This window comes from Bombus terrestris, chromosome 15, assembly GCF_910591885.1.
Source record: "Bombus terrestris chromosome 15, iyBomTerr1.2, whole genome shotgun sequence".
Lineage (NCBI taxonomy): Eukaryota > Metazoa > Arthropoda > Insecta > Hymenoptera > Apidae > Bombus > Bombus terrestris.
In genome coordinates this window covers 4,312,623-4,338,893 of record NC_063283.1, presented here as the reverse complement: position 1 = coordinate 4,338,893, position 26,271 = coordinate 4,312,623, and the positions used below count along the sequence as shown (strand labels likewise).

Genomic DNA, 26,271 nt, shown 5'->3' with positions numbered 1-26,271 from the left:
TGAAAACAGCGAAGACCTGCATGTTCCAAGGTCCTCCAAAACCAGCACCCTCCTCGACGTCCGCTAAGTCGGCGTTCGAGGGTCAATCTCATATGGACCCTATACCAAAAGACATCTTCAACTACAGAAATTAGATGGCAATTAACATGACACTGAATCAAATAACCGGGGGTTGGGGGGGTGAGGGGGAGGGGATAAAAATAAAAAGATCTTCGGGGTTGGCGACTGCATTTTGTAAATAGTTTTTAATAATTTAAAACAATATTTGTATATGTTAATCGTAGTTTTTATTTGTATAATATAATTATTGCGTAAAATATATTTATTTTCTATCTCGTAAGTTACATGTTTTGTTTCCTGTCTATAATCATCGAGTTCGTGAACTCAATACTCTGATGTATATTCTTCGTTTATCGATATTTACGCGTTCTTCGTAAATTTCTTTCGCGCATCATTGTGCAAAGCTCCATTAGCAATCGAATCTCGAAGTCAATGAGTGTATCATCGAAATAATGACGCACGCGAATTATCGCCATGCGTCTAGGTGAAGCTAGGCATGAATGCTCCCTCTGCGAGCTTTCATAATTGAACTTTGAAATAAGGTCATGCGGGTTTGCGTCACTGATTCTTCTTAGGTAGAGAATAGGAGCCTTTTATACCAATCGTAAATTGTTGGAGATGATAACGATTAATCGTGTGAACAAGCGTGGTCTCTTTACCCGTGAACAGCGGTACGATCGATGCTGGATTGTAAAAGGAGCAAGAAAAATCTTCCAACGATATTGCGATCTTGCGTTTCAAACTTCAATTTCATTGAACTCAATTTACTTGAACAGAGTAAACACTTGGTGTACACTTTTGTAAAACTTTCCCCTCATAGTGTATAGACGTGTATTCAAAATACATTCTCGACTGAAAGCAATCTCTTCGTGAAGATTATGAAATTTTTTACGTGCATGAACTTCTTGCTAAATCCGAGTTCCGGTTTTATCGCGAGAAAAAATTCTACGATCATGCACATGCATCGTGCTCTGCTCTGTTCTGATTCATCGATATCAGATACGTCATCCTTTAACCGTAGACCATCTCGGATGGAAAATGTAAACTACAGAGAATAGCGAGCTTTTTCTTTTCCATCTACGACTCGTAGAGTCTTAAATATAAAGTGGAAGCTTACGTACTTCGATGTGAATTGGGCTGACGCGAATTCTCCGGGCTAATACAGCACAGTATCGGGTAAACCGAGCAGATTGTAGGTAGTTAAGTGCACGCGTACTTAACGGACATTCAAACTTGACTTTTTCGAGAACGGACCTCCATATGAACAAATTATAGTCTATATTTTCGACTTAGTTTTACACTAGGAATCGCTTTCTTCCAGGTTGTATCATATTTTCGGAGATATATCGCTATATCCACTATCCCATATCCATTACCAATTCCCATGTCCAAGTCCAATCCACAGTTTACATTTCCATCTCACATTCTACGCATGATATATTTTATCTTATATCCTATGTCCAATAACTAATATTCCCAACCCTCGTTTTTCATTTTATTTCCCCTTATTTCATCTCTTTATGTCATAATTAATATTTTATTCCCCGTTTCTCACATTCTCTAGTCCACGTGTAGTATGGCCAGCCCATATCTTCTATCTTAATTCTCGCATCACATATCTTCTTACACATTTCATATATCTTTTATTCATATACATTCCTTCTCTATATTCCATGCCCAAACCTCTATATCCTTTTTTCTACACCCCAATTCAAATGACCAATTTTCCTAAATCCATTTCCCAGTATGCCATACTTTAAAAGTCGTGGGCAACGAAATTCATTTTGTCGGATGGCGACCTTTGGTCGTGGGAAGCGTCGGTTTCTTGTGGAATTTGCGGGCAACGAATTTCGTTTGCGGGAAGTGAAAATTCCTCGTAGGCAATTTGCGAGGTACATTTTACGTTCTGTGTGCATTCTCTGGCTGTTCTCTTGCGTCTGATTTGGAATGGCGAATTTAATGAACTACGACGTGAGAAACAGGATGTGGGACATAGAAAAATGTCGAATGAAAAGAATGGAATAGCATCATGGGCTAGAGAATATTGGATATGGGATGTTAGTATCGGATCGTGTACACTAGATACGCGATGGAGAATATATGTTGGACATATACGTGGGAATGTATGGAATATGGGGCGGAAGTTCGAGGAAATTGGTAGTTCGATTTGGAATGTAGGGAAAAGGAAATAAAGTATAGGATATGGAACGTAGGGAAGGATAAATGGAGTATGGAGCACGGTTTAATAAACATTGGAAACAGAATGTGGAAAAAGGCATGTAAAAAATGTGCGATAGAATGAAGGGCGTGGACATATTAAATGTAAGATATGAAAAGGAAATATGTACTGTAGGAATTGCGATAGAAGATATGGGCTAAGGATGCTGAATATAAGAGACAACATAAGGAATAGTGACGGTAAAAGATGTAACTCCAGCTAAATCCTTTTTACCTTTCTCTACAAATTTTTCGGAATAACCTAATGTATATTTTGTAGCTTCTATCGTACGTTTTAAGATTTGTTTTAAACTTTGCCAATCTCATTGCAAAACTTGTGAAGTTTTAAAATATTTCCTTTAACAAACATAATAGATTCGCAAATGATTCGTATAATTATTGGTAATTAATAAATATTTGTGACCTATGTAAATGCAATCCAAGATGATGAAATGCCTTAGAAATTGCACGTAAATAAAAAGGATGCAACGACGAACTTTCAACCCCCTGTGTCGCCTACGATAAGAATAATCGACCGGAACGCTTGGGTTTACTAAGATAAAGGAAAGAACGTAAGTTGTGGGTCAAGGTCTTCGACATTCGATGCACGGTCTTCGTTCAGCACGAAGTAGGTTTCCCTAAACAGCCTGAAGACTACTCTACTCACCAGGCGAAACTTTTTCACGCTTGACATCCAACTGATAACCTCCAGACAACTTCTTTCTTCCAAACAAAAAATAAACAAACTTTTTTACGATCTTTCTTTTTTTGGTTATTACGTTTGATCAATTAACAGGTCAATCGATATGTCATAAAAAGAAAACGCACGAAGAAAAATAAAAGCGATAAGATAATGGCGAAAAGAAAAAACAGGGATAAAATCATTAATGGTATCAGGCCGCTATGCTTGAAAGCCGGATATCCGGCGTACTGTCAACTGCGCAAGAATCGCAGAAGAAGAGGGTTGATGAAAATGGAAGAAGCCAAGGGTTTCGAGATTTGGTCAGAAACTAGTGCCAACTCTAGCGAAGGGTTTGAGGCGCGTCTAGCCTTTGAATAACTTTTGGAAAATTCCGATACAATACTCTTCATACTGCGTGTTAATTTTCCACCACGTGTACGTTTGCAATGAGTATCTTGTACTTTTTATATACGTTCTCATAATATCAATAATATTTCATGTTCTCTCATTCTCTCTATTCAATTTTTATATCCATATATTTTTATATCCAAGAGGTGGTCTCTAACTCGTGAAAGATTTTCACATACGCATTGAGGTTTTAAAGATTTCTACAATAGTATTCTAAAAAGTCTTCCGCTATCTAATTACATAATTTTCCACAATCTACGTTCTATTAAATCCCTACTGCCCACGAGATTCTCTCTAACTAATGAAAAATTCCAATACGCTTTACATATATCCAAACTCTTCTACCATCTAATGATATAATTCTCGATGATCTACATACTCTTTCTATCCAACTCTTATTAACCACGATATAATCCTTCGTTTATCCAGTTTTTGTCAAATATCGAATTTGAAAGAAATACAACACGATTGACAAGAGCACCTAGACCACTTGTTCGAAAGCTGGTACGGGATAGGATCGAGCGTCCATCGCTAGCGATGTGTCACCGGCCGAGTCGTCGGTAGGGTGCGCAAGGGGGTGCAAGTTGCGCGGGCGCACTGCCAGGACTATCGATTTCGCGAGCAGAAGGTGCCACACGCTGGGCCATCGATTCGACGCTCGTCTAAAAGGATTGTAGCTGGTGATCCCCGAAAGACGACAGACGCTCGAAGAAGAACTTACTCGAGGAACTACGCTCGTGAACAGTTCAAGGTGGGGCCGATTCTTAGAATCGGTCGGATATCGTTTCTCCGATTCTGGATACCACGGTGGTCATCGATTCCTCCATTCGATTTAATCTAAGTGTCTCGGAGGAAAAAGAACGTAGATCCGAGGATAGGATAGTCACAGTCCTGGGCTCCAGTCATGCCGAATTACTATGCACGCGAGAATTACGATTATGGGACAGCCGATGGAACATCGCAGGAGGGTCCTGGTAGAACGATACAACAGGTGCCAGGTGCCAGGCCCATAGTGGACCCACAAGCCCAAGGAGAGGTCGATCCTACCTTGTATCCTCAACCAAAGGAGGCGACGCACAAGATTCGTGGCAAGAGCGACGTGATCGAGTACCTGTTTGGTTCCGTAGATCAGGAATTGCTTACCGTGAAAACGTTCTACTTCTTCTTCTATTCGGCCTTTGGTTCACTTTTTCCTCTGATGGGAGTCTATTTCAAGCAGATGGGCATGAACGCCGGCCAGTGCGGTCTCCTGATGGGACTAAGACCCTTCATCGAGTTCCTTAGCGCGCCTTTCTGGGGTTCGTTGGCTGACAGGTGAGAGGTTCGATCTACCAGACTGGTAAACACGGTAACTCTCAGTCGGGAATTACTCGTGCAATTCAGTGGCAATTATCTTAAGTCTTTTCGTTAAATTGTATGTACTATATACTCTCGTGGTATATCGTACATGTTGCATATATATGTTATTAAAAAAAAGAATACTAAAGTGGCAAAGTCCAAATATCAATGAATGTGACAAGCTTTAAATCTTTCGGTTAAACTATATTTCGAATGCTTTCGTAGCACATGTTGCTTATACAATAGTTCGCAAAAGTATTTGTACACCTGCCGTAGAAAATTTGTATGCGCGTATTATATGAAACATTTTGATATTTCATTAGCACTATAACGAGACCACGATTGGCAAGACTATATTGGCAAAATTTGAATTTAATCTGAAAATATATACAGAGATTGCAAACTATTTGCTACAAATTTATATTTAGTAAAAGTTCAGTATAAATAGCCACTTTAAGTATAATATGCGATGTAATATGCAATAAATGCGACTTAGTTATAATTTTTTGAATCACACACTTCCTCTTCCGATCTTCTCATTTATCCTTCAATATGCTTAACCTAGTTACTGCATATTAAGAGTCTACGTTAGAAGTTTTTCTTATTTTAGAACTATTATTTCCATCAGCCACTTCTACTGCTACTCTTTATCTTTTCCTACCTCGTTCTTTCTATCTTTCTTAGTCATTCCTTCATCTATACTAATTTTTTATATCTCAAAATCTTGTTCACACCTGTGTTTATTCTTTCTACTCGTGTGCAGTCTTCTATCAAATGTTTTAACGTCTCAATATTTCTCTCACAGACGTTACACCTTCTTTCCTGTCCTCATCTCTAATATCTGTTCTTCTCTTCTACGTTTCCACGTCTCATTCTATCTATAATGCTTTGGTCCCTCTTCCTACTTTTTCCTTTAAATAACATGACATCCTGATACCTCGTAAGTACTTACATAATCCACTTTAAGCATATAATAGGCGTTACAAATTGTCCCTCCGAATACTGAAGCTTATTAATATTGCGGATGACCATCTGCTTAAATACTTTCGTGATCTCTGCTTGTACTAAATATCCTGTAACTTCTGTATAATGTTTAGAATCGTTCCAAATTCTATCAAATATATAACCATGATATTAGTGTTTTACTACAGTACTAGTGAAATTTCAAAACGTTTCATGTAACACACGCAATATGTTCGTAAAAAATGTCGACAAGTGTACGAATAGCTTCTCGACCCACTATGTGTATGTATATATGTTATTAAAAAGAAAAATAAAATACTAGTAGTAAAGTTCAAATATCAATGAATATGTTTTAAAGAAATGTAAGTTGGACGAATGACATGAGTATAGAATTCCTTTTACATGCCTCTACTTACTTGCCCTTTTAACTGGTATTACATACACGTATGTTTGGATTGCATATATAAACAGTTTGCTCGGTTAATGTTAGTGGATATTATCCAGAATCCAATATTGCGTGGGTTAGCAAAGCTGGGAGAGAAAGCTTCAACCTCTTATCGATTTATCCGCCTCGAGGACAGAAAGAAACGCGATTTGACCAAGCCAAATCACACAGTTCCAAATTTACTTAGGAAATGGTTGTTTCTTTTTCAGGTGGCAGAAGGGCAAGGTGATTTTTTTAGCCTCTCTCTCTTGCTGGATCATCTTCACTCTTCCTCTGGCCTTCATGCAACCACCGGCCACATCGTGTTGGGTTATACGAAACAACACGCCGTATCTGGAACCGCCGAACCCTAAATTAAGAATAGTTAAACGGTCCGCCAATCTTGACGATTTTTATCATCAAAATGACGAAGAATGTTTAGAGATAGCGGACAACGTCGTTTTCGAGAGGCTGCGTAAAAACAGGAAGACAAATCTACTGGCCGCTCCCGATTTACTAATGAATAAGGACAGGATGAACAATGTATACGAAATTTACGATCCCAATAACCATAGAATTCGAAGAGAAACGCAAGAAGGAACAAGTACTTCAACAGAGATAGCGGACAACGTCGTTTTCGAGATGCTGCGTAAAAGCAAGAAGATAAATCTACTGGCGGCTCTCAATTTACTAATGGATAAGGACAAGACGAAGAATGTATACGAATTTTACTATCCCGATAACCATAGAATTCGAAGAGAAACGCAAGAAGGTACAAGTACTTCAACAGAAGAGAGCCTCGTCGAAGATTTGAAATACAAACAGCTGGTGTTCGAAGAAAACGATCCTGAAGCTAAGACTATCGACTTTGAGACTCTGCAAAGAAAAAACCGTCCAGCTGATGTGCTCGAATACAAACGTTTCCTAAATGTAAGTTCTGTTCTCTGTTTCAGAGGCACCTGCAAGTGCATAACAAAATTGAAAAATTTCAGTGCCACTAAGAAAAATGTATCAAAATGTGACAAAACAGCGAAAGTGACGGAATAAACAATGTGGCACTGAAATATGTTACACGGAATTATTATATTCATTTGTTTATTCAAGTAAAAGTACCAATACCTGTTGGAAAAACTAGAACTAATTTTGCTCGGTACTGCGCGACTCTGTTCTATACATTCTGTGCATTTCCGGACCTTTAAACTTTCCACAAATACATCAAAATCCACAGTCTAATTATTACTACTATTTAGCTCAATCAAAGAGTCATCAAGCTTAATTTTCATTAATTTCAGAACCAACCTTTGGACGATGGAAGACCACCAAAGAAGGCGTATACGCATACCAAGACGAGAGTGAAACCACCACCAATGAAGGTCATGGTGAAAAGAGACGCCAATGATGAAATTTCAGAGGAGGAGTTTCTATCCAAGTTTCAAACGGTCACCGAGAAGTCTCCAAGTAAAGTATCCTTGTTGGACGAAGAGGAAGAAGAAGAAGAAGCGAACGAAAATGACGAAAATAATGATGAAGATGTCCAGATGCCGTTGGTTAGAACCAAACGTTACGTCAACGTACCTCACTCCGGCAAGAGTCCTCATAGTGTTTCCAATGCTGCGAATTACAACGAAGAGGAGAACAAAGGATGGGTGAAACCTCTCTACAGTTCGATTGTCTACAGATTACCGGTACATATCGCTTTCATATTCGACAATTGCAGCTAGTTTTCTTTCACTCTCGTGTTATCGCTTAACAAGCAATTACTGTTCTAGGACATCCAAAAAACCTTCTTCCTCCTGTTACTGTTGGTGATAGTGGGTGAATTCTTCTCGGCGCCTGCGATCACTCTAGCTGACTCTGCCGTCATAACTTTATTAGGCGAAGACGCGGACAAGTAAATTTTGCCTGTTTAACATCGAACTTCTAATTATTTATTTGCACTTCGAGCTTCTTTTCTGGTACAGGTACGGTCACCAGCGAATGTTCGGTAGTTTAGGCTGGGGTCTTGCTATGTTCTTCGTCGGTATCGCTCTAGATCATAGCACTGCGTTCTCCGAGCATCCATGCGGTCCAGATGCAATGGAGAAGAATTATACGATCTGCTTCGCGATCTTCAGCGTCCTCATGGGTGCCGCTCTGATCACTGCCACGCAGATCAACTTTAAGTACGACTTTCCGGTCACGGAACTGGTGAGTGATGAGATATCATGGTTACCAATATCACGGACCAAATGTCGAATGAAGTAACCCGTCTCGTTGTGCAGGAAGTGGAGAAGCCTCCTGCAGAACCAACAAGAGAGGAGCAGCTACAGAGTCAACTGTCTCAACAGTTGAATCTGCCCAGTCTTCAGGACTCGTCTGCAGGGGTAAATCTGAATGTGAAACAACAACCGCCTGAAGGCAAGGTAATGTATTCTTGATTTGATATTTTTGATTTGAAGTGTTTACTCGGAACTGCAAAGTGGTGAAATTCACAGAAAATTTCATTCCAGAAGAATATCTATCAACTTTTTATTACAGCCTACAATAAAATTCGAAAGGGATGAATTCCTTTAAGTCTTATCTTTCAGGAAATCATATGTGCGGTTATTTCAGATGACATTTGAGACATTATAAAATATAAATGTACTTATATTAATACATTGAAATATACAAATTTTCTCATGAATTTACATTTTAATTACCAGGTTGATGGTAAGAGATATTAAAATGCTTCTGAAGCGCAAAGGGTTGATGATATCGATCCCGTGAGGCTATTATACATTCTAAACGAGCTTCGTATTGTTCCAGACGAAAATGTTTGCTCAAACGACGCGAGAGATCCCGGAATGGGTGACCGTATTGAAGCAATTCAAAGACCTCAAGTGCGCATCCTTCCTTTTCGTTGCGTGGTTCATGGGATTCGGTATCGGGCTGATTTTTACCTTCCTCTTTTGGCATCTTCAGGACTACAATGGCACACCGACTCTATTTGGTGTAGCCTCTGTGATCAATCACATTTCCGAGATATTTGCTTACTTCTTCAGCTTTAAACTGATCCGTCAAATCGGTCACGTGAAGGTAGTTCATTCATTTAATTTTCATTAAGAACCCTTAAATTCAATCCTATCGAGATTAAGTTTTACAAAGATTGCCGAACTTCTTATACAATAGAATACATGGGATACAGTAGAATATTTGTGTTCAACTTCATTTTCCATCATATTTGCAATATACGTTCATGATAATAAACATGAGTTGCGTGCACTACCTTTAGGCCACTTAGTGATTACGAAACTTATTTTTAAAGTAAATACACACATGCAATTTCAGGTGTTGTGCATGGGACTGGGTGGAAACGTGTTTCGTTTCCTTTATATTTCTTATCTGACGATTCCATGGTGGGTGCTGCCTTTCGAATTCATCCAGGGAATAACCCATGCGGCTGTGTGGGCCGCGTGTTGCAGCTACATCTCTCATAACACGCCTCCACAATTGCGTACAAGCGCGCAGGGTGTTCTTCAAGGTATCCATCATGGTCTTGGCAGGGGATGCGGAGCTGTGATCGGTGGCATGTTCGTCGACGCTTACGGTGAGCTCTTAGTACCCTGTGTTGCGTGATGTGTTATCGATTCATGTTGACCACGTGTCGAGAAATACAAGTAATTCGATATTGATTCGACTTGGAATATTCACAAGATTAAGTTATTAATAGCTTTCCAACGTTGCCTACGTCGTGTCTTAAATAAATCGATCAAGGCTAAATTCACCAAAAAATATTCGTGTCTCATCGACATTTATGCAACATCGCTTTGCCAAATCCGGATTCCCTCACAAAGTTGGGAGAATATTAATTAGTGACATTTTATAAGTCACGAGTTACAGGTTATAAGAATTAATAAATTCTCTTACGTAACAGAAACAAGTTTGCTAATGAAACAAATCAAGTTCTACGAACAAAGTTACAAGTCATTTGATAATCCTAACTATTAGAATGTTTGTTCGATTATGAGAAAGGTCTATGACCTACGACTCGTAACATATCAATACATTGATATCATTAATTGGTAGATTATTACGCAAGACGTATTATAAAATCTCTTAAACATCGAAGAAATGCTAACATACTTTTCCTGTCGAAGCTGATTAATGCAACTTTATTTACTATCTGTCGTTCGCAATTTTCTGAATTGATCGACTTGCGTTTTAAGACTGGTCTATATTCCTGCTGGCGTTTGTCGTTATAATTCAAACTTCGTCGTCGCTGATTCCATCGATTGATCGTGTAAACTTACGAATACACTTGGCACCGCATTAAATTTTCTTCTTTCGATTCTATCAACGTGTTCAGAATTTTCATTCACAGATTTTCGCAAAGCTTACGTGACACATCTTTTTATGTACGTTGTGTTTTTCCATGTATATGCATTTTGTACTTCTTCTACATTAAATGGGACTCTTTTTCGTACAATTTCCTAGGAACAACTGCGACATTTCGAGCTTACGGTCTCATCTGCATCGTCGTTCTTGGCGCGTTCGTCTTCATCAACTTTTACAGAAAGGATACAGGCTTCGTTTCCGACCTGCCACAGACGGAGGATCCTCGTCAAGTAGCCGAAGCGACACATCTGGCACCGCACGGTGTACCTAGCAACGCCATTCCTCGCGCTCTCAGCTCTACTCGACTGCACGAGTTGGCTAATCAAGACACGGGTTATGGTGCCACTTACCAATCTGGCGATACTCTCAACGTGCCAGGTGCGAATGGAGGTAAGATTTCCGCTTCTCTGTTCGTAATATAATGGCTCTTATATTTGCAAAATAAATAAGAATCTCACAATAAGCGAGAGATTTTAATTCTAGTCTTTTAATACTACTAATACTATTGCAATATGAACCTTAAGAAGTTTGTTCTTCTTATATATTTACAAATTGCACGCTATTGTATTTATTACAGAATTTATGTATCAATTAATTAGGTTCACATCAAGTTTCGTATCACTTAATAATATATACTTTCATATGACTACAAAAATTTGATACTATGAAAACGAAATGCAGAAATGATACAAAAGACGCTTCATTGAGAAATAAGGATATATGCAAATATGTTTTATAGCCAGTATATATGTTACCAAACTCCTAATGAATCAAACGATTAAAATGCCTGCCGGTAGCCATTGTCGATGAGAGGAGATCTTTTCATCGCCAATAATAATTATTACGGGCCTTTTTAAAGAAAGCTTTTGCATTGTTCATTCAAGCGTGTACAGGATGAAACACATTTTCAGGCCCAGTAAACCCGACGAATCCATTCCTGAACACTGGAGGCGGCGGCGGAGGTGGATATAATTACGGTATGACTGGCAATGGCGAGGACGAGTATATCCGTAGGAGCTTCCAGGTTTAGTAAAATCATTCTAACTAAAACGTCCACAAAGAAGACGTTTGTTGGAAAATAAATGACAAAAAGAGAGAAAACTTCTACGCAAGGCTATACTCTCTGAACGAAAAACACGTTTTTCTTTATTTCTTTTCGTGCTTTTATTTTTATACAATCATCAACACCGTTGTCGCGACAGCTGGTTACCCCCAATATTCTGTTTTCCTCTGTTTCACAGCTTTACAATGAGGTGATTAGCAGGGAATTCGACCTGGTTAAACCACCGCCGATAGTGACCCATCTACACGCTCAACAACCATGCACCAACCCCTTCCATCAGCACGACTACGAATGGTAACAGTCCGGGACGTTCGATCCCACTTGAGGTGATTAGGATGCTCATGGAACGCTGGTCGATAACCGGCATGTTCTCTGGAGAACCGAAAACGAAGGACCAGCTTCGGAGTGCTAAGCAGAAGGAATTTTTACACGGTTAAAAAAATTCGATGAAAGCCCCTTGGTGCCTCCTTGGAGCGACACCGTTCGTTATACTCGCATTAAATGATAGCGTCGATGCAAACTATTGTAACAAATTAATCACGGTATAAAGAGCAAACGAACAGAGAGAATTCTTTCCGATGCTAACAATTCGATTATCAAGCTTGGAGAAGCATCGACAGGATAAAGCGCAACATTCAAAAGAGTAAAAAAGAATTGACCATGAGACTGATCGATGGAACGATGATTTAAAAGTGCCTGCTCACTATGATCTTGTTGTTTACCGCTAAACACTGCTGGGATTACGAGTTTCGTAACGCTAACGTAATCGACGAAAAACATTCGAAGAAACATGCGTAATCGAGGTGAGGATCGCTCGCTGGGGGCACCGAAGGGCAGCTTCGATCGGATGAGAGAAACGTCTGCGAAATATACGAGACGAAAGTCCAAGGGCGAATCGAAAGAAAGCCATCCGATAGAAATATTTTGTTAGGATATAAACGTGCTGGTCCCGTGATACGTGATCGTCTCGTAGAATCCACTTTTAACGTTATTTTGACAAATTTGAGATGCAGGTGAAGACAAGATTTTCACGTACCACACGGATCATCTCGTGTATATGCATAAAAGGCCACGATGTACAGCAAAGAAAGCAAATGTCTTTCGTGACTGAAATCTATGTACGTAATATACCTGACACGTGTAGTACGGCACAACACGATCTGCGGGGTCGCTTCAACGAAAACTCATATCCTGTACAAGGACTTGCATTCCATGGTAGCGTTCGAGTACATTTTCATCGGTTGTCAAATACGAATCGACGAGAACGAGATTTTCCAAGATTCCATCTTCTCTAACCAGTCAGTCGAGACTTTCGCGACTTGAAACAGAATCGGTCGAAGAAGACCGATTTGCGAGTTTCTTATCGTACGGATTCGAGAATTCGATGAAACTCGGATCACGGCCGCGCCCTCGAATGCAAGCAATTCGATGTAACTATTACGTGTATCTTGATGTGCAAAATCGTATTACTCCCTCCGCTTCTCTCGTTTTGTTACGACTCTCTCCATTATTGCGTATCTAGCATTCTTTGACGAAAGTCGTGAATCGCTAAAGATCATTGTAAATACTATTATCTCTTTCTCTCTCTCTCTCTCTCTCTCTCTTTCTCTGCTTCTCTTCGCGTGTGAATATTAAAGAATGACCCTTGACTCTTCTCTCGTTCGCCCGTTGTTTTCCGTTTCTAGGCTGAACGTTGCTCGTTGCGTGTTGTATCTGTAAAATGTTTCACACGTACTGTAATTACTGTAGACTATCGAGTTGTTAATTCAAATACTGTTTTCTTATGTGAACAGGAAACCACGTTTCTCCGCGATAGGTGTATGATATTGTTAATAATGAGAGATAATTAAGCGGATTCATGATAAAGATGGAAAGCGTAACCCGGTCTTTATCGTCGGAATCTCAATAAAACTATTAACGTCGTGCGTTTGCCCGAATCAACGTTGAAGTTCTCGAGCCATCGCTATTTTCTTACTATTTAGTTTCAGTCGGAGAATGTATCGTTTTAAACGCGCTCAATTCGATCTTGTTCAAAGTGAAGACTCGATTCGAAGGCGTTCGAATCGAAGATAAAGCGATCCGAGAGCACTTACCCCGCAATGTTTTTCACTCGATGGGGTATTTTTGTTCGATTTGGTTCGGCTAAGTGTGCGAATAGCCTGAACCAAGCGGAATCTCGTTTCCCGAGGCACAAGCTAGACGTAATGTTGTACCTACGTTACCTTAAATGAAATTTAAACACTAAGGCATAGCGTTGTACGTATCAGAGTGCTTTTTAGCTCAGTATTGTTACATAGTCGGTATGGTTACATTATTATTAATCGTATGTGTGTGCGTCAGAATGAACACGTGTCACAGGGGTGTTTCGTTTTCTCATTGTTCCCCTGTATGAACACCGGTTTTCGAGGACACCTTCCACCGAAATCGAATAGAATTAGGCCAACAGCGCCCGTAAGCACGAAACGGATAATCATAACGTAGTAGCTGATGTTGTAAACGCAGTTTCCATCGGAATGTCCGATCGACGTAATAAGACAGCGAACAACGTGGATCGAACCTCATTGTCTCGCGACTAACATGCACACGTGCACGATACACAATGAGATCACTTATCTAATTAATCATCGAAAGACAAATATCGAATGATAGTAGATTGAATAGATCTAGCGCTTGCAATTGGTTGGCCACACTCCCGATGCATGTGATTTTCTAATAATTTGAATACGATACTTTGTTGGACATTGCGTAAACGAATGCTTCTGGCGTCCCATTTATAGTTTGCTTTCGTAGATTTAAGAAAAATCGCTGTCAAGCCTGTTAGATTTGTTACACGGCATCCGGTGAAAGGCGTGCTCGAAATAAATGAAGTTATCAATTATTTGTTTCGCGTTTTTCGACAACTAGCTCTCTAATAATAATCGTACGATTCGCAACAAGCAATATTGCGTGTCGCTACCAACCGGGCAGAACACTTTTTAATGACATTTAACTCCAAGTCTTCCTATCACGTAGACCTATTAAGAGATCAGAAATTTCCGTCAGAGAAAAATTCTAAAAGCAGGAATAAAAAGTAGCAGGACAGCAAGGAACGTATGAGGAATCGCTACATATTGCGTAATATAATGTAGCCAACGTTATGCGATCGAACAAAACATACGGTGGACTTTAACTTTACTTTCACCTTCTATTAATATTTCACACGACGTATCTTCTCTTTCCTCTTCTTTCGACTTGTCTTTTACCTTTTTCTTTTTTTGAGCGACTTTGCTCGAGCATACTTTTCACCCATATCAACGCGTATCTCGTGATAGTCACCATAACCAAAGTGGAGGACATAGGAAATGTGCATGACAGGGAACATTTGGCGAACTCGATACATATCATATAGCGATTAAGTTGAAGAAAAATCGATGTAACATTCGAGGAACAGCCGCTTCGCACGTGATTACTTCGTCTCGCTTGGTCTCGTCGGTAGAACGACCGATAACACGTCTTTCGTTTCTAATACTTCTCGAGAGAGAACGATTCGCGATAATGGAATACGACGTGATCGCGAACAAACGGGCTGAGATCATATCTTCTGTTATGTCATACGATCACAATTCGTACATACATTTCGTGTTTTGTTTTGTTCTTTTCTTTTTAAATACGTTCTCGCGTTCAAATGACTGAAGTAACGTAGCTCGAATTCGATTCATTTCTGTTCATCGACGAGCTGAGGAGTTCATTGAATTCGTATTGAAAAAGGCCTGTCGAGGGATTCATGTGCGAAGCGCGATAAACGATACGCTGTACGATAGGTACATCGTCATTAATAGATTATTAACAGAGAAAAAATATAATATATAGTAACGATGTAATTAATATACAGTTTCAACAAAAGAGAACCGTGTCTTTTTTACGCTTTCCTTCCATGATTAAGCTAACCTGCCCGTTTGCAAACATAAAATAAATTCGTAACATGCATATACAATGACTAGGAAAAGTATTTGTACACCATTATTTGTATTTATCATGGCATTTATATGCCAATTACATAATTCATTTCTATATACTAAATAATTCCAAATGACAGCAAAAAATTGACATTGTGAAAGTGAAATTTAACACTCAATAGAAAATGCTTCACTGGAAGAATAAAGTGTACAAATACTTTTTGTAGCCACTATAGCTATTCATAAATAATATTTTATTCACATTGAAATCAATCGAGGTCTTAACCTGCGCAAGCAGTAGGATGCATTCAAAGGCGTAAAGCAAGAGGCGAATATCATGCGCTTCTTAAAACGGATGAATGAATTAATATTCTGTTAATTACGAACACTCGCTAAATATTTCTGTCCAATATTTATGTAGCCATCTGTTCAAAATATTCTATAAAAGTTCTATAGAATGACGCAATATCAGTTGGAAATTCCAGGTATACGATATGAAGTTGACGTAATAAACAAACATTTTGTTCGTTTTCGTTTCTTTTTATTTAAGATACAGTAAGAATTAGTGGAAATGATCGCAAGATAACACCCAGTACTTGGTAAATAAAGGTTTATTCGATATTCTTTTGCCTATGTCGATATTACTTATTTTGGACAAAGTTACAACTAGAGGCACTAGTCAAGCTTAAATTCTAGCCGACTACGAGTTCGTATTATCATCGGTATACTAAACTATGTTCCCCCAAGTATGATTCGGAGAAGAATCGAAAATTGTATCAATGATTGACTAGATAGGACTAGTAAATTAATTAACAACTATTATACTCACTCCGAGTTTTGATCACTGACCACTAAGTGGTGTCTTTTTTTTCTTTTTTTCTTTTTCTCTCTATAGGTACCGATCGGTATGTGATTGTGTGTATGTATATGCGTGTGTGATGTAATATAATAATATATTATTATAGATATATAGGTATATATGTAAAGTGTATACGTGATGCAATTCGCAGAGATAGGAGGAAAATACGGAAAAGTCAAGAGAAACCGATGCGCACCCTTTTAGTCTCTACTTAATAAAAACACTATCCTATGGATGTAAACTAGTTTGTCATAAAACTTACTACTGATTTTCGTGTAATATGAAAGAACGATAAACACGTGGACTTTACGTTCGCCACCTGCATCACACATTTCCGGCGATCTATTTCTCTTATGACTCTTCGCCATTTATAATACTACGAATTTTGTGTACACCTGCGTTTCCTCTCTCTTCTTCTCTCTGTACTTTTTCTTTTCTTTTTCTTGTTATGCCACGTAAAATAATTCCGTAATACGGAGAACAACATAGTCGACCTAGATCAAGTGAGTATCTGTATAAGTTAGTTTGGTTATTATGCACAAAAGGTTCAAATACATACTTGTAAATATGTAAATTGAATGTGTGTTCGTAAAGATTGAATCCACGTGTAATATATGTATTATGCAAATGGCAAGAAGCAAGCAGAAAAAGGCGGCTATAGTAGAATTCGTTTGTTTGAAACTTTAAGCGCGAAGAAGAATTAATCGTTGATAACATTAGAGAAGTTCAACTCAAAGAATTATTTTATATTAAATAAATGTCCATGAAAAATTTAGAAAACATAGCAAACATCGGTTAAATTAGCTTATCGTTGGCATTATTGCATTTGGTTTCCAGTTCTTATTGGCACAACATGTACACATTTTTTGAATTGTTGCATAAAAAAGAAAAGAAAACCGCAACAGGAAAAAAAAAGAAAGTACAATAAACAATACTTGTTAACAATCAAATTGATAACAATCTAATTGATAATAATCAAATTAACAACATCCGATGTTGTATTATACACAACTATAGTACTTTTGACGTAATGGCTGCTTCTAATACTAGTATTTAATACTTGAAATGAGATTAGTTTGTACATTTCTCGAGTTTCTCACGCAAAACTGGACCGACACCGGGCAGTGTGTCATTACGGCAGAATAGCAGTAAGTGTATAATACTGGCACAGTGAGGCAATGACCTTAGGATTCTCTAAAACTGTTAGTAATATAATATATATTTCTTCATTCACCTACTGACTCATATAATTCATCCATACTTTCATGTCGATTATTCTTACTCACACATTTCCTCTTCCATTTGTTCCCTATAAAAACCAATAATAACAACATCGAACTGTCGAGGGCCGATTCTTTGTCGACGAGTATCATAAAATACTAATTCAATGTAACTTAATTTGATAATTAAAAAAAAATAATTATTTGTAACTCGAACCAATTGAATACGCCGACAAGGAATCGATTCCTATCATATTTCGTTAAAACTTTGCAACAGAGTACTTAATTTGCATGAAGATCCTATACTCCATAGTCACAGCCTTTAGGGATGTAACTTGATGCATCATTGTTATTCCTAAAGCCTAGTAAATACTGCAGGCACGAATAAAATCCCGAGATATTTGTCGATTTGGATTTTTCCTTCCCCCTACATGATTGTTTTAGAATAACTACCTATTGGCTGTTACTTGTCCCATTTTTAAATAGAATAAGTATAAGAATTTCCAATCATTAAACTAATTTTTAGATATGTGTCAAAACGTGGAAATTTATCGAGTTGTGAATACCTACGCAACTTTTCACTTTTTTCAACCTGATTTGTGTTGCGAAACGAAAACTGTTTTACTCGTCTAACAGTCTATAAAAATTGTCGAAATTGACATCATACTAACGATTAAGATTAAGATTCGAAGTATCGAAAGTTATGATAACCCTATATCTAAACTGAGCAACTATCGAATCGTAAAACCTTCGACGGCTCGAAGAGTAGATAAGCCACTAAGGGCTTGTGTTTCTTCACATTCTGAACACGATTCTGTATCATATCGTACAACCCAAAGTCCCAGACATGCGTGAGAACCTATGATTTATGCTTTACTGATGCCACTTTCTGCCATATCATAACACGCTGAGCGAGCGGTCTAGTTTGCAGTAGGAACTAAATAGTTTGATAACCAAAACACTGTATCATTTGCTGAGATCTTATTATTACCCTGATTTAGTCAGATATCGACTTCAAACATATCTTGTTCGATCGGTTTTTTAACCCAACTCCCAAGATGTGCCTTTACGAAAGCTTCCTTCAATTGATGCTTGGCAAGCTGTTCGCAGGGGAAAATTAAACGAAATAATGATAAACACAGCTCTTGTACTGATGTCTAATGAGATTATTTCGACTTACCGAGTAATTCTGTACGGATGATTTCGCATCCAAGTAATGGCGGCACTGATTTTTATCAGCGACGTCTATAGTATCAAGTTTACCTAGTAAATTGTAGAATCTTCTGAAGAGCCCCTGCTTGGATATTCTAGACGGTTTACCTGATTCGTCTTTTCCAGTGGTACAGTTTATTACCTCAGCTTCTGGTTGACCTATAAAATACGACAAATTACAATGAAGTATTTAAATCACCCTCTTCTCCTCTACCTACCAATTGTCCAATTAACGCTGTAATTAGGTGCTTTCCCAGGTTGTCTAACTTCGGAAGATGTGATAAGACTCATTAGCGGTTTACTGAGTCTATAGGGTGGTGGTAATCCTTGAATTGTGTTTTCGATACGTCCGCAGACCGCTCTGTACATATGGCTTGGGTTCAATAGACTGCCAAGAACGATGCTGTGGAAGTAAATTGGCTCGATGAAGTGGCTTAGAAGTGCACCTTGCACACCAAGTACGTTCCACCGAGCTATTTTGTCCGAACACGACATCGTCAGCAGTCTTTGGCCCTATAAGTTGAAATAAATATTTGCACTAAAGTCTGCACAGAAATGAAGAGTATTTACGTGATCGTATTCGACATAGAATACATCATACCATAAGTACACCATCCCATGTTTGAATACCTTCGCAGCTCTTTACAGGAATGGTACCTTCTCCAGATTCTATTTTGGTTCGCAACTGACCTCTTGCTCTTCGATTCGGATGTTTGTCGACAGACTCATTTTCTTCGTGAGGTGAAAAAATTCTGGCATCTCCACAAGGAGCAGTGTTTATGTATAAATGAAACTGAATTCCTTGTCTTAGTTTGAAACCCTTTTTTGCCGGTTCTAAGATAGCTTCCGCACCACGATCCTCTGTATAAAGCTCCAATTGTTTATACAAATATTCGCACAAACATCTCCTTGCAACTACTTCTGCGTGGCAATCATTCAAAGCACCACCACTAACACTAAGGTGCTCCCCAGAAACACATTTGGTACCTTTTATGTAAAAAGAAAAAAGAAAATAATATAATCTCTTTGTATACATTTTCAGTTTTTATACAAGAAATTATATAAGAAAGCTATTTCTCACCAGTTGTTACGCATATCAATTCTGCATCCGATCCTTTAGTTTGAACAATGCCGGCTAAAACTTTACGACGAGCATGTTGCGGCTTCGATTGAATTAATTCACTAAATTTTTGGTTTACCATTTTGCCAATTTTATCAGCCAACATTTGAGGTAATGTCATTTGATCTTGCCAATGTCCGCTATTGGAAAATTTTGGCAATACACGAACCGGAAGAGGTATACAGAACGAAGAACTATGAACGTTCCTTAATTTAGCTAGCGCTGCTTTACTAGCTGCAGCTTTCGCTAATTTTTTACTTGGTCCAGTTCCCTCAAATGTTTCTCCATCGACTGTGATCGATATCGTAAATTTTGCATAACTTTCTCCATTGTCAGATATGCAATTATACACTACACCAGGATATAATTCATTAATAAGCGCTACAGGCCCTTTATCTAAAAATTTATTTGGGCTCTTTGGTTCTTGGGTCAAAGTTTTGAAAGCATTTACTAGATGATTATCACGTTCTGTAACATCACTTGTAAAATCTGGTTCAAGAGGAATAGAAGGTTGACAAGTGTTAATTGCTTGATGAACCTCTGGTGTATTTCTAAACTGAATGATGTTTCTGAGAGCCAGTTCAGCAGCAGCATGTTTTGCCATTTTCTTGGTACGTCCTTTACCCTCGTAAGTTTGTCCATCTATTTGTACTGCTATCGTAAATATTGGAGCATGTGTAGGACCAGTTTGGTCAACTACCTTATATACTGCACCAGTTTTCAATTCATTCAGGGCACACACTGCATTTTTGGGCTGTGGATTCTTGTGACGCTTCTTTGGACTGGTTGTACCTGACAAAAATAATAGAAACAGATTAATTTACTTGGTGTATTCTAGTTGGCTTTCCTTTGCTCAGAAGAACTTGAACCTGAAAGACTTATAAGATGATCCATGTTCTGCTTGTTTCTATCAAATCATCTTTAATATGCACATGCGTAACAACTAAGTGCTGCTCAATAGCATGATATAAGATCGTGCAACCAGCCACTGACCTTCAGGTTCTGATTCGGCAGGTCTCTTCAAGATTGATCTTGAGATATTTGGCTGCTCCATCTGTGAAGAGGACAACAACAAGCCAGTGCTATGGATTTGGAACAGGTATCTATTCCAAAAATGATCTTAATTAAATGAAACTCACCCCTGTCAAGTGAGTCTCCTGCAATCCTTCTGCAGGAGATGCAGCAGTGTTAGCACCGACTGTGGATACATTGCAGTCTAGAGATCGGAAATGAAAAGAATACGATTATGAAAATTGTGTACGCGATGGATGAATAAAAGATCGATGTTTGAATTTCATACTTGTTTCGTTAGAGTCTTTGTCATTATGCAACACCGTTAATCCGTTCGACATTTCTTGTCCAACAAATGCGTTGGAAAACGTACTGGAAAAAATCTTGTCTTGATGCACTGTACGTTACATTGATTTTAATTATACTCGTGTCACGATATGTCCGCAGCGCCACTGCTGGTTTTTTGCTAGTCTCGACATAACCTAATTCATCGCGCGTATTTGCATCGCAAATTTTTTAAGAAAATGATACACAGACACAAGAAAAAGAAAGCGGACAATCGTGGATGCGGATTTTAATCAGTCCGATATAACAACACACTTCTTGTCAAAGTAGCGCAGCTTGTTTATTGCGCAGAGCAGTACGCACACGACAAAGAAAACTCGCGCGCAGAGTCGATTCAAAAGCGAGTCGACGGGACTTTTCTGCTAGAATCAGCGTAACGATGCGTGAAAAGTTTAAGATGTAACGTAAACACAGACACATGAATGTATACATAAGATGTATATAATGGATATAACATCTTGTTTTTTTATGTTTCGAGAATGACTAAAAATAGAGTTGTACGATTATCACGGAAACATAGAAAATCCGTTTCTTTTTTCTTTTCACATTTTTATAACCTACATACATAACAATTACGCATGCAAAAAATAGCACATTTGTAGAATATTTACCATTCAGAACATGTATCATCTTAATTGTACTACTATAACACCAATTTATTGATATCTTCGAATAATAATGAACATTACGAATGTGATAAAATGATAAATCTGAGATACTCACGTATTTTTATCAGAATGTAATTTTGCCATGCGAAAACTTTAACCGAGTTTGGAAGTATTTTTTCCTGCTCCTACAAATAAAATCACAGCTATTAGACACAAATTAGCACACGTGCGACATGCAAAACCACAGAAAAAGATGTTCACCGTTGTTTTCGTGAAATCTCGTGTTCCGCACAAACTGCGTTTCGTCATCAGTGGTAATTTTCTTCCCGTTTTCTTGCCCATCATGTGATTATTTTCAGTTTTCTACAATTTCAAAGTTTCTTCGGTGGAGTAGAAGTCGCGAATCGTAATTCTCTTTGTATTTTAAACTTCGTGATCTCTCACGACGGTTTAAGTACGTGCTGAAGCAAACTTCACCGCCAGGGAATCCCTGTATGAAGTATCACCGATGAATAATATCTGGATACTGGAAAAATACGTGAGTTAAAGAAATAACAGTGAGGTACTTCCCAACTTGTACGTTCGTCTTTTTTGTTTTAACGATAATGGTTCACGATCTTAACAGACTTTTTCCATTCCGATTCACTATTCATTCGAAGAGAAAGATATAGCTGACGCAATAAGTTTGCACAACGGTTATTGTAATTTGATCATTCTATAAGAACGATTGGCACAGTTCATATTCCGATGAGTTCGAATGAGCAACTTTCTCTTTTTAACTCTTGGATAGTCTACCAGAAATAGGATGGTTGACGAAAGTATTCGAACACTATTAAGAACTTTTTATGCATGCTGACGTGGTGTTAGATGTAAGGTACCCAAGAAATACTCTCGATGTTCAACAATATAATTTATTCAACAATCAACAATCCTCGCTTTTCGACTATGTTTGCTTCGCTGTTACACTTGACCCTTTGCACTTCGCTGTTCAAAATCGAATGAATCTTTGGACAGATTCTTTTCTTTTGATGTCCCTCGATATTCCCACTATGCACGCGTCCGTTAGACGTCTGTGACGTTATCGCGTACGCATTCTTCCGAATATTCGGCGGAAGGACCGTAGGGATATCGATTGGACATTAGGCATGTCGGCCTTACACTTTGATGACATTATGCTTGTGTCGCGAAGTCATCGAGTGCCGCCACAATGCTATATAAAATTTTGGAATTTCATTAGCATTTAAACGAAATAAAACTATTGCGATTGTACTGACAAAATTTGAAAGGAATCTGAGGATTTACACATACAGGGTGGTCTAAAAATCAGTCCTTACTGCTCAATCCACGATCAAAAGTTAATCGGCTTCTAATCGACTGTAAACTGCAATATTATGAATTTCAAAAGAGGTTCTGCTTCGATGACAAGCCAAGAATACCTTGATCTTTTTAAATTGCACTATGTATTTTTGTCTGCATAGCACTGTATGCGAGTTACATATATGCTATATGTATATGTTCTTAGTTTGCGAGGTATTTGTAAAAGACTGTCAGTAACACCACAATATAGTAGAATACATTATTCTATGTATTGTTGTGTGTCGGTGACAGCTTATGCGTTAGTATGACGGGTTGCCGGCTGTCTCACGGTGGCTGGATAAAATAGCACCTAACCCGGAGATAATTTTTATCTTTTGTTTATAGTTTATATAGGATTAGGCGTGAGGTTGTAACATGCAAAGGAAAACCTTGCCCGAAATGTTGACTTCTACACCATATTAGTAGAATCATCGAAATCCAAGATGACGGCAGCTTTCTAAATAATTAGCAACAACTATAGCGTAATAGAAACGAGAAACTATGCGTGTAATATTTCTTCTAATTTAGGCGTTGGACAAAATACAACTTCATATAGGGACTAAGAGAACAAGAGCTAACTATTCATGCAATAGTAAGCGTAAATACGTTATAGTAGACTAATTGTAAGTTTCAATATGTAATCGTGTCGTATTCGAGTTTCTCTCCGACACTTGCTCGGTACTGTTCAGTACGTGACGTGTCCACTTAAGATAAATTGTCGCAAGGTTAAATATTGCTGCTATCTTTCAACAGGCAGAGCATAATATTTATGGAACATTCGGCGGGACAAGATCAATCGTCAAGAAATTGACGATGATTCGCCAGTTTCCAAAGTGAGGGAAAAGGTAAGAAATTCTTAACGAAAGGAACCAGAAACGGGATGCTCCAGGGAATAGAATATTCCCGGTCGTTTGGAATATCTAGGTTGATCGAAAACGTATCTCAACGCCGGTCGCCAGGAAAAAGTTCGTGAGCTTTTTGTTCGCGAGACGAATTGATCGGCGTCGCGACAGACGGAATACCGAAATATTCATGGGATTGGAGGTTTCCTTGGAAAAAAACTTGCTGTCGTTCAATTCTTCTTTCCCCAACTTTTTGGCAGCAAGAAAAAAAGGAAGGGGAAATCCTCGGATTCTTCTTGATGTTAGAATCTTTCTAGTATGACACGCGCCATTTCCGATACTTAGCGCGTCCCGATTGACCCGTAATACGCTAGTTTCCGATAACTTATGATTAATGCGTTGCTCGAACGTTTCCTTAGTTGAATTATCGTGGCTCGATTTGCTATGTCTGATCGATTATGTCGACGATGGACGGACAAGTAAATTTGACAAGTTGACATCTGTTTTAGCATGCAGCGCTAGTAAGACTCATTGATACGTTTGCCATTGATTATCGAATTGCTTTGAGTTCGATTTATTGATTAATTGCCCGACATAATTTTGATCTACGTAAATCTTAATGTTTATACGAATGGTCGAGTAACAACTGGCTATTGGGCTGATAAGGTTCCAGTTGAGGCGTTGGTGTTCGAAGTGGTTTTAAATCGCTGCTTGCGAATCGAGAGCATTAGAAGAAACATGTTAAGAAATTGTCATTTCTTTCTCGTTCTATCGACGATCATAATTTTGTTGGTAAGCGATTGTACTTTAAGAAAGGAAGATTCAATGATAAAAATTTTGTCAAAAATTTCAGTCAATTATTTCTGTCCCTTTTTAGCATTTTGGTAAGGCAGATATTAGGAAGGACTGTCGCAGAGAATCGAAGGTTTCATGGGGTATGCTATACAGCATCTGTAATTATGAAGCCAAAGGCTTCGGTAATGAAGTATTACCATCTTTCTTTGAACGTTTCAGCCGCATTAAGACGGATGAAAGCCGGAGACTTGGAACAGGAAGATCAAAACTTAAAGTGCTACCTCAAGTGCTTCATGATGAGGCACGGTATCTTAGATAAGAACGCGGAGGTAGATGTGCAAAGGGCGCTTCGACATCTACCACGAAGCATGCAAGACTCGTCCAAGAAATTGTTTAACAAGTGTAAATCCGTCCGTGAGTATTTCACGCCTTTTCGTTCTCGATGTAAATTATGCCATGTAGATGGATATTAAGTCCTTAAGACTGTTAGGTTAACAGCGTTGCACTAAATATGATTCACGTACACGATCGCTGAAAATTTTTAAGTTTTATTCAAAATAGGAGACGTTCTATGATCTATGTGCGGAAGTGTAATTTGTTCTACCGGCTTATGATTATTCGTGCGCAATTATTATGATTCTAACATTGAAATACCTACTTTCAGAGAGCGACGATCCTTGCGACAAGGCTTACAAGATGATCAAATGTTACGTAGAATATCACCCAGAGGTAGATACATTTTCATTTGTTCAGAATTTCTTCGTTTAACAGAGACGAATTCATTCCTATTCGCGTTACAGATTTTGCAGAGCGTCCCTTTCCTCTAGAGCTCTCGTCAGGAGAGCCGCAGGGAGATACTCGAGTATTAAAAAAAAGAAGACGATATTACTCCACTTTCGTGTAATCATTCTGCGATGAGAGACAAAAGAACGAAATAGTGCTGTATGCATGGTTCAACGTTAAATAAAATTGGAGATGTAGCACGGGATAAATGATGGCAAGAAAACGATAGCCTTAATTCCTCAACGTACGATTTTTCTCAATCTAATCGGTTCAAGATGCACTACCTTTCTCAGCGTAATTGTTTTTTGACTATATATAAATGTAGTATCTTAATGGGTCTTAGAGGAAAGGGCAAGTAATGATGTTTGGATTTAATAAATGATATTCGAAGCAACGAAATGATTACAATGCTGTTGTACGTCCTATTCTCACAAGCGGCTTTCGACTTCTCAATTCATATTCTGCACACTCTGCACACTGCACACTCTGCACACTGCACACTCTGCACACTCTGTACACTCTGTACACTCTGTACACTCTTGGCATCCGTTCACTTCGGCATCTCAACTAGCACTCTCCCTAACGTCTCTTTACCTTTTCCCGTCCTTCGGAACAGGTATCCCTAAGCCCGTGGTCAAGGTCATGCAGCCTTTTCACGAAAACTGTCCACTTAA

The 26,271-nt window shown here is 38.5% G+C and overlaps 3 protein-coding genes across 13 annotated transcripts; 2 read left to right on the top strand and 1 right to left on the bottom strand.

The window, feature by feature from the left end:
- Positions 1-3,981: 3,981 nt before the first annotated feature.
- LOC100651054 (major facilitator superfamily domain-containing protein 6) lies at positions 3,982-12,145 on the top strand. 2 transcript variants are annotated; one of them, XM_012316887.3, is made up of 11 exons: positions 3,982-4,681; positions 6,323-7,022; positions 7,385-7,777; positions 7,862-7,983; positions 8,054-8,279; positions 8,354-8,494; positions 8,880-9,149; positions 9,402-9,660; positions 10,548-10,838; positions 11,360-11,425; positions 11,690-12,145. In XM_012316887.3, exons 1-11 carry the CDS (start codon positions 4,272-4,274, stop codon positions 11,698-11,700), a joined length of 2,889 nt encoding a protein of 962 aa, XP_012172277.2. In that variant the 5' UTR covers positions 3,982-4,271; the 3' UTR covers positions 11,701-12,145. The 2 variants fall into 2 exon arrangements, with proteins under 2 accessions (XP_012172277.2, XP_012172275.2); XM_012316885.3 differs by having other exon boundaries at positions 11,360-11,472.
- Positions 11,566-22,218, bottom strand: LOC100651176 (double-stranded RNA-specific editase Adar). 5 transcript variants are annotated; one of them, XR_002308485.2, is made up of 9 exons: positions 21,158-21,607; positions 20,997-21,073; positions 20,851-20,911; positions 19,819-20,649; positions 19,339-19,724; positions 18,956-19,250; positions 18,706-18,896; positions 12,643-13,224; positions 11,566-11,919 (listed from the first exon to the last, which is right to left on the bottom strand). XR_002308485.2 is itself a non-coding variant. In XM_012316883.3 (9 exons), the coding sequence occupies exons 1-8, from the start codon at positions 21,207-21,209 to the stop codon at positions 18,527-18,529; spliced, it is 1,992 nt and encodes a 663-aa protein (XP_012172273.1). In that variant the 5' UTR covers positions 21,210-21,614; the 3' UTR covers positions 13,082-13,224; positions 18,517-18,526. The 5 variants fall into 5 exon arrangements, 4 of the variants coding, with proteins under 4 accessions (XP_020722794.2, XP_020722795.2, XP_012172273.1 ...); XM_012316883.3 differs by lacking the exon at positions 11,566-11,919 and adding an exon at positions 18,517-18,625 and having other exon boundaries at positions 13,082-13,224; positions 21,158-21,614; XM_020867135.2 differs by having other exon boundaries at positions 11,566-13,224.
- LOC100650938 (general odorant-binding protein 83a) lies at positions 20,825-25,996 on the top strand. 6 transcript variants are annotated; one of them, XM_048412746.1, is made up of 6 exons: positions 20,927-20,956; positions 24,686-24,811; positions 24,897-24,954; positions 25,034-25,228; positions 25,479-25,543; positions 25,615-25,996. In XM_048412746.1, the coding sequence occupies exons 1-6, from the start codon at positions 20,942-20,944 to the stop codon at positions 25,639-25,641; spliced, it is 486 nt and encodes a 161-aa protein (XP_048268703.1). In that variant the 5' UTR covers positions 20,927-20,941; the 3' UTR covers positions 25,642-25,996. The 6 variants fall into 6 exon arrangements, with proteins under 6 accessions (XP_048268706.1, XP_048268703.1, XP_048268705.1 ...); XM_048412745.1 differs by lacking the exon at positions 20,927-20,956 and adding an exon at positions 22,225-22,359; XM_003401087.4 differs by lacking the exon at positions 20,927-20,956 and adding an exon at positions 22,386-24,022.
- The last annotated feature ends 275 nt before the right edge of the window (positions 25,997-26,271 follow it).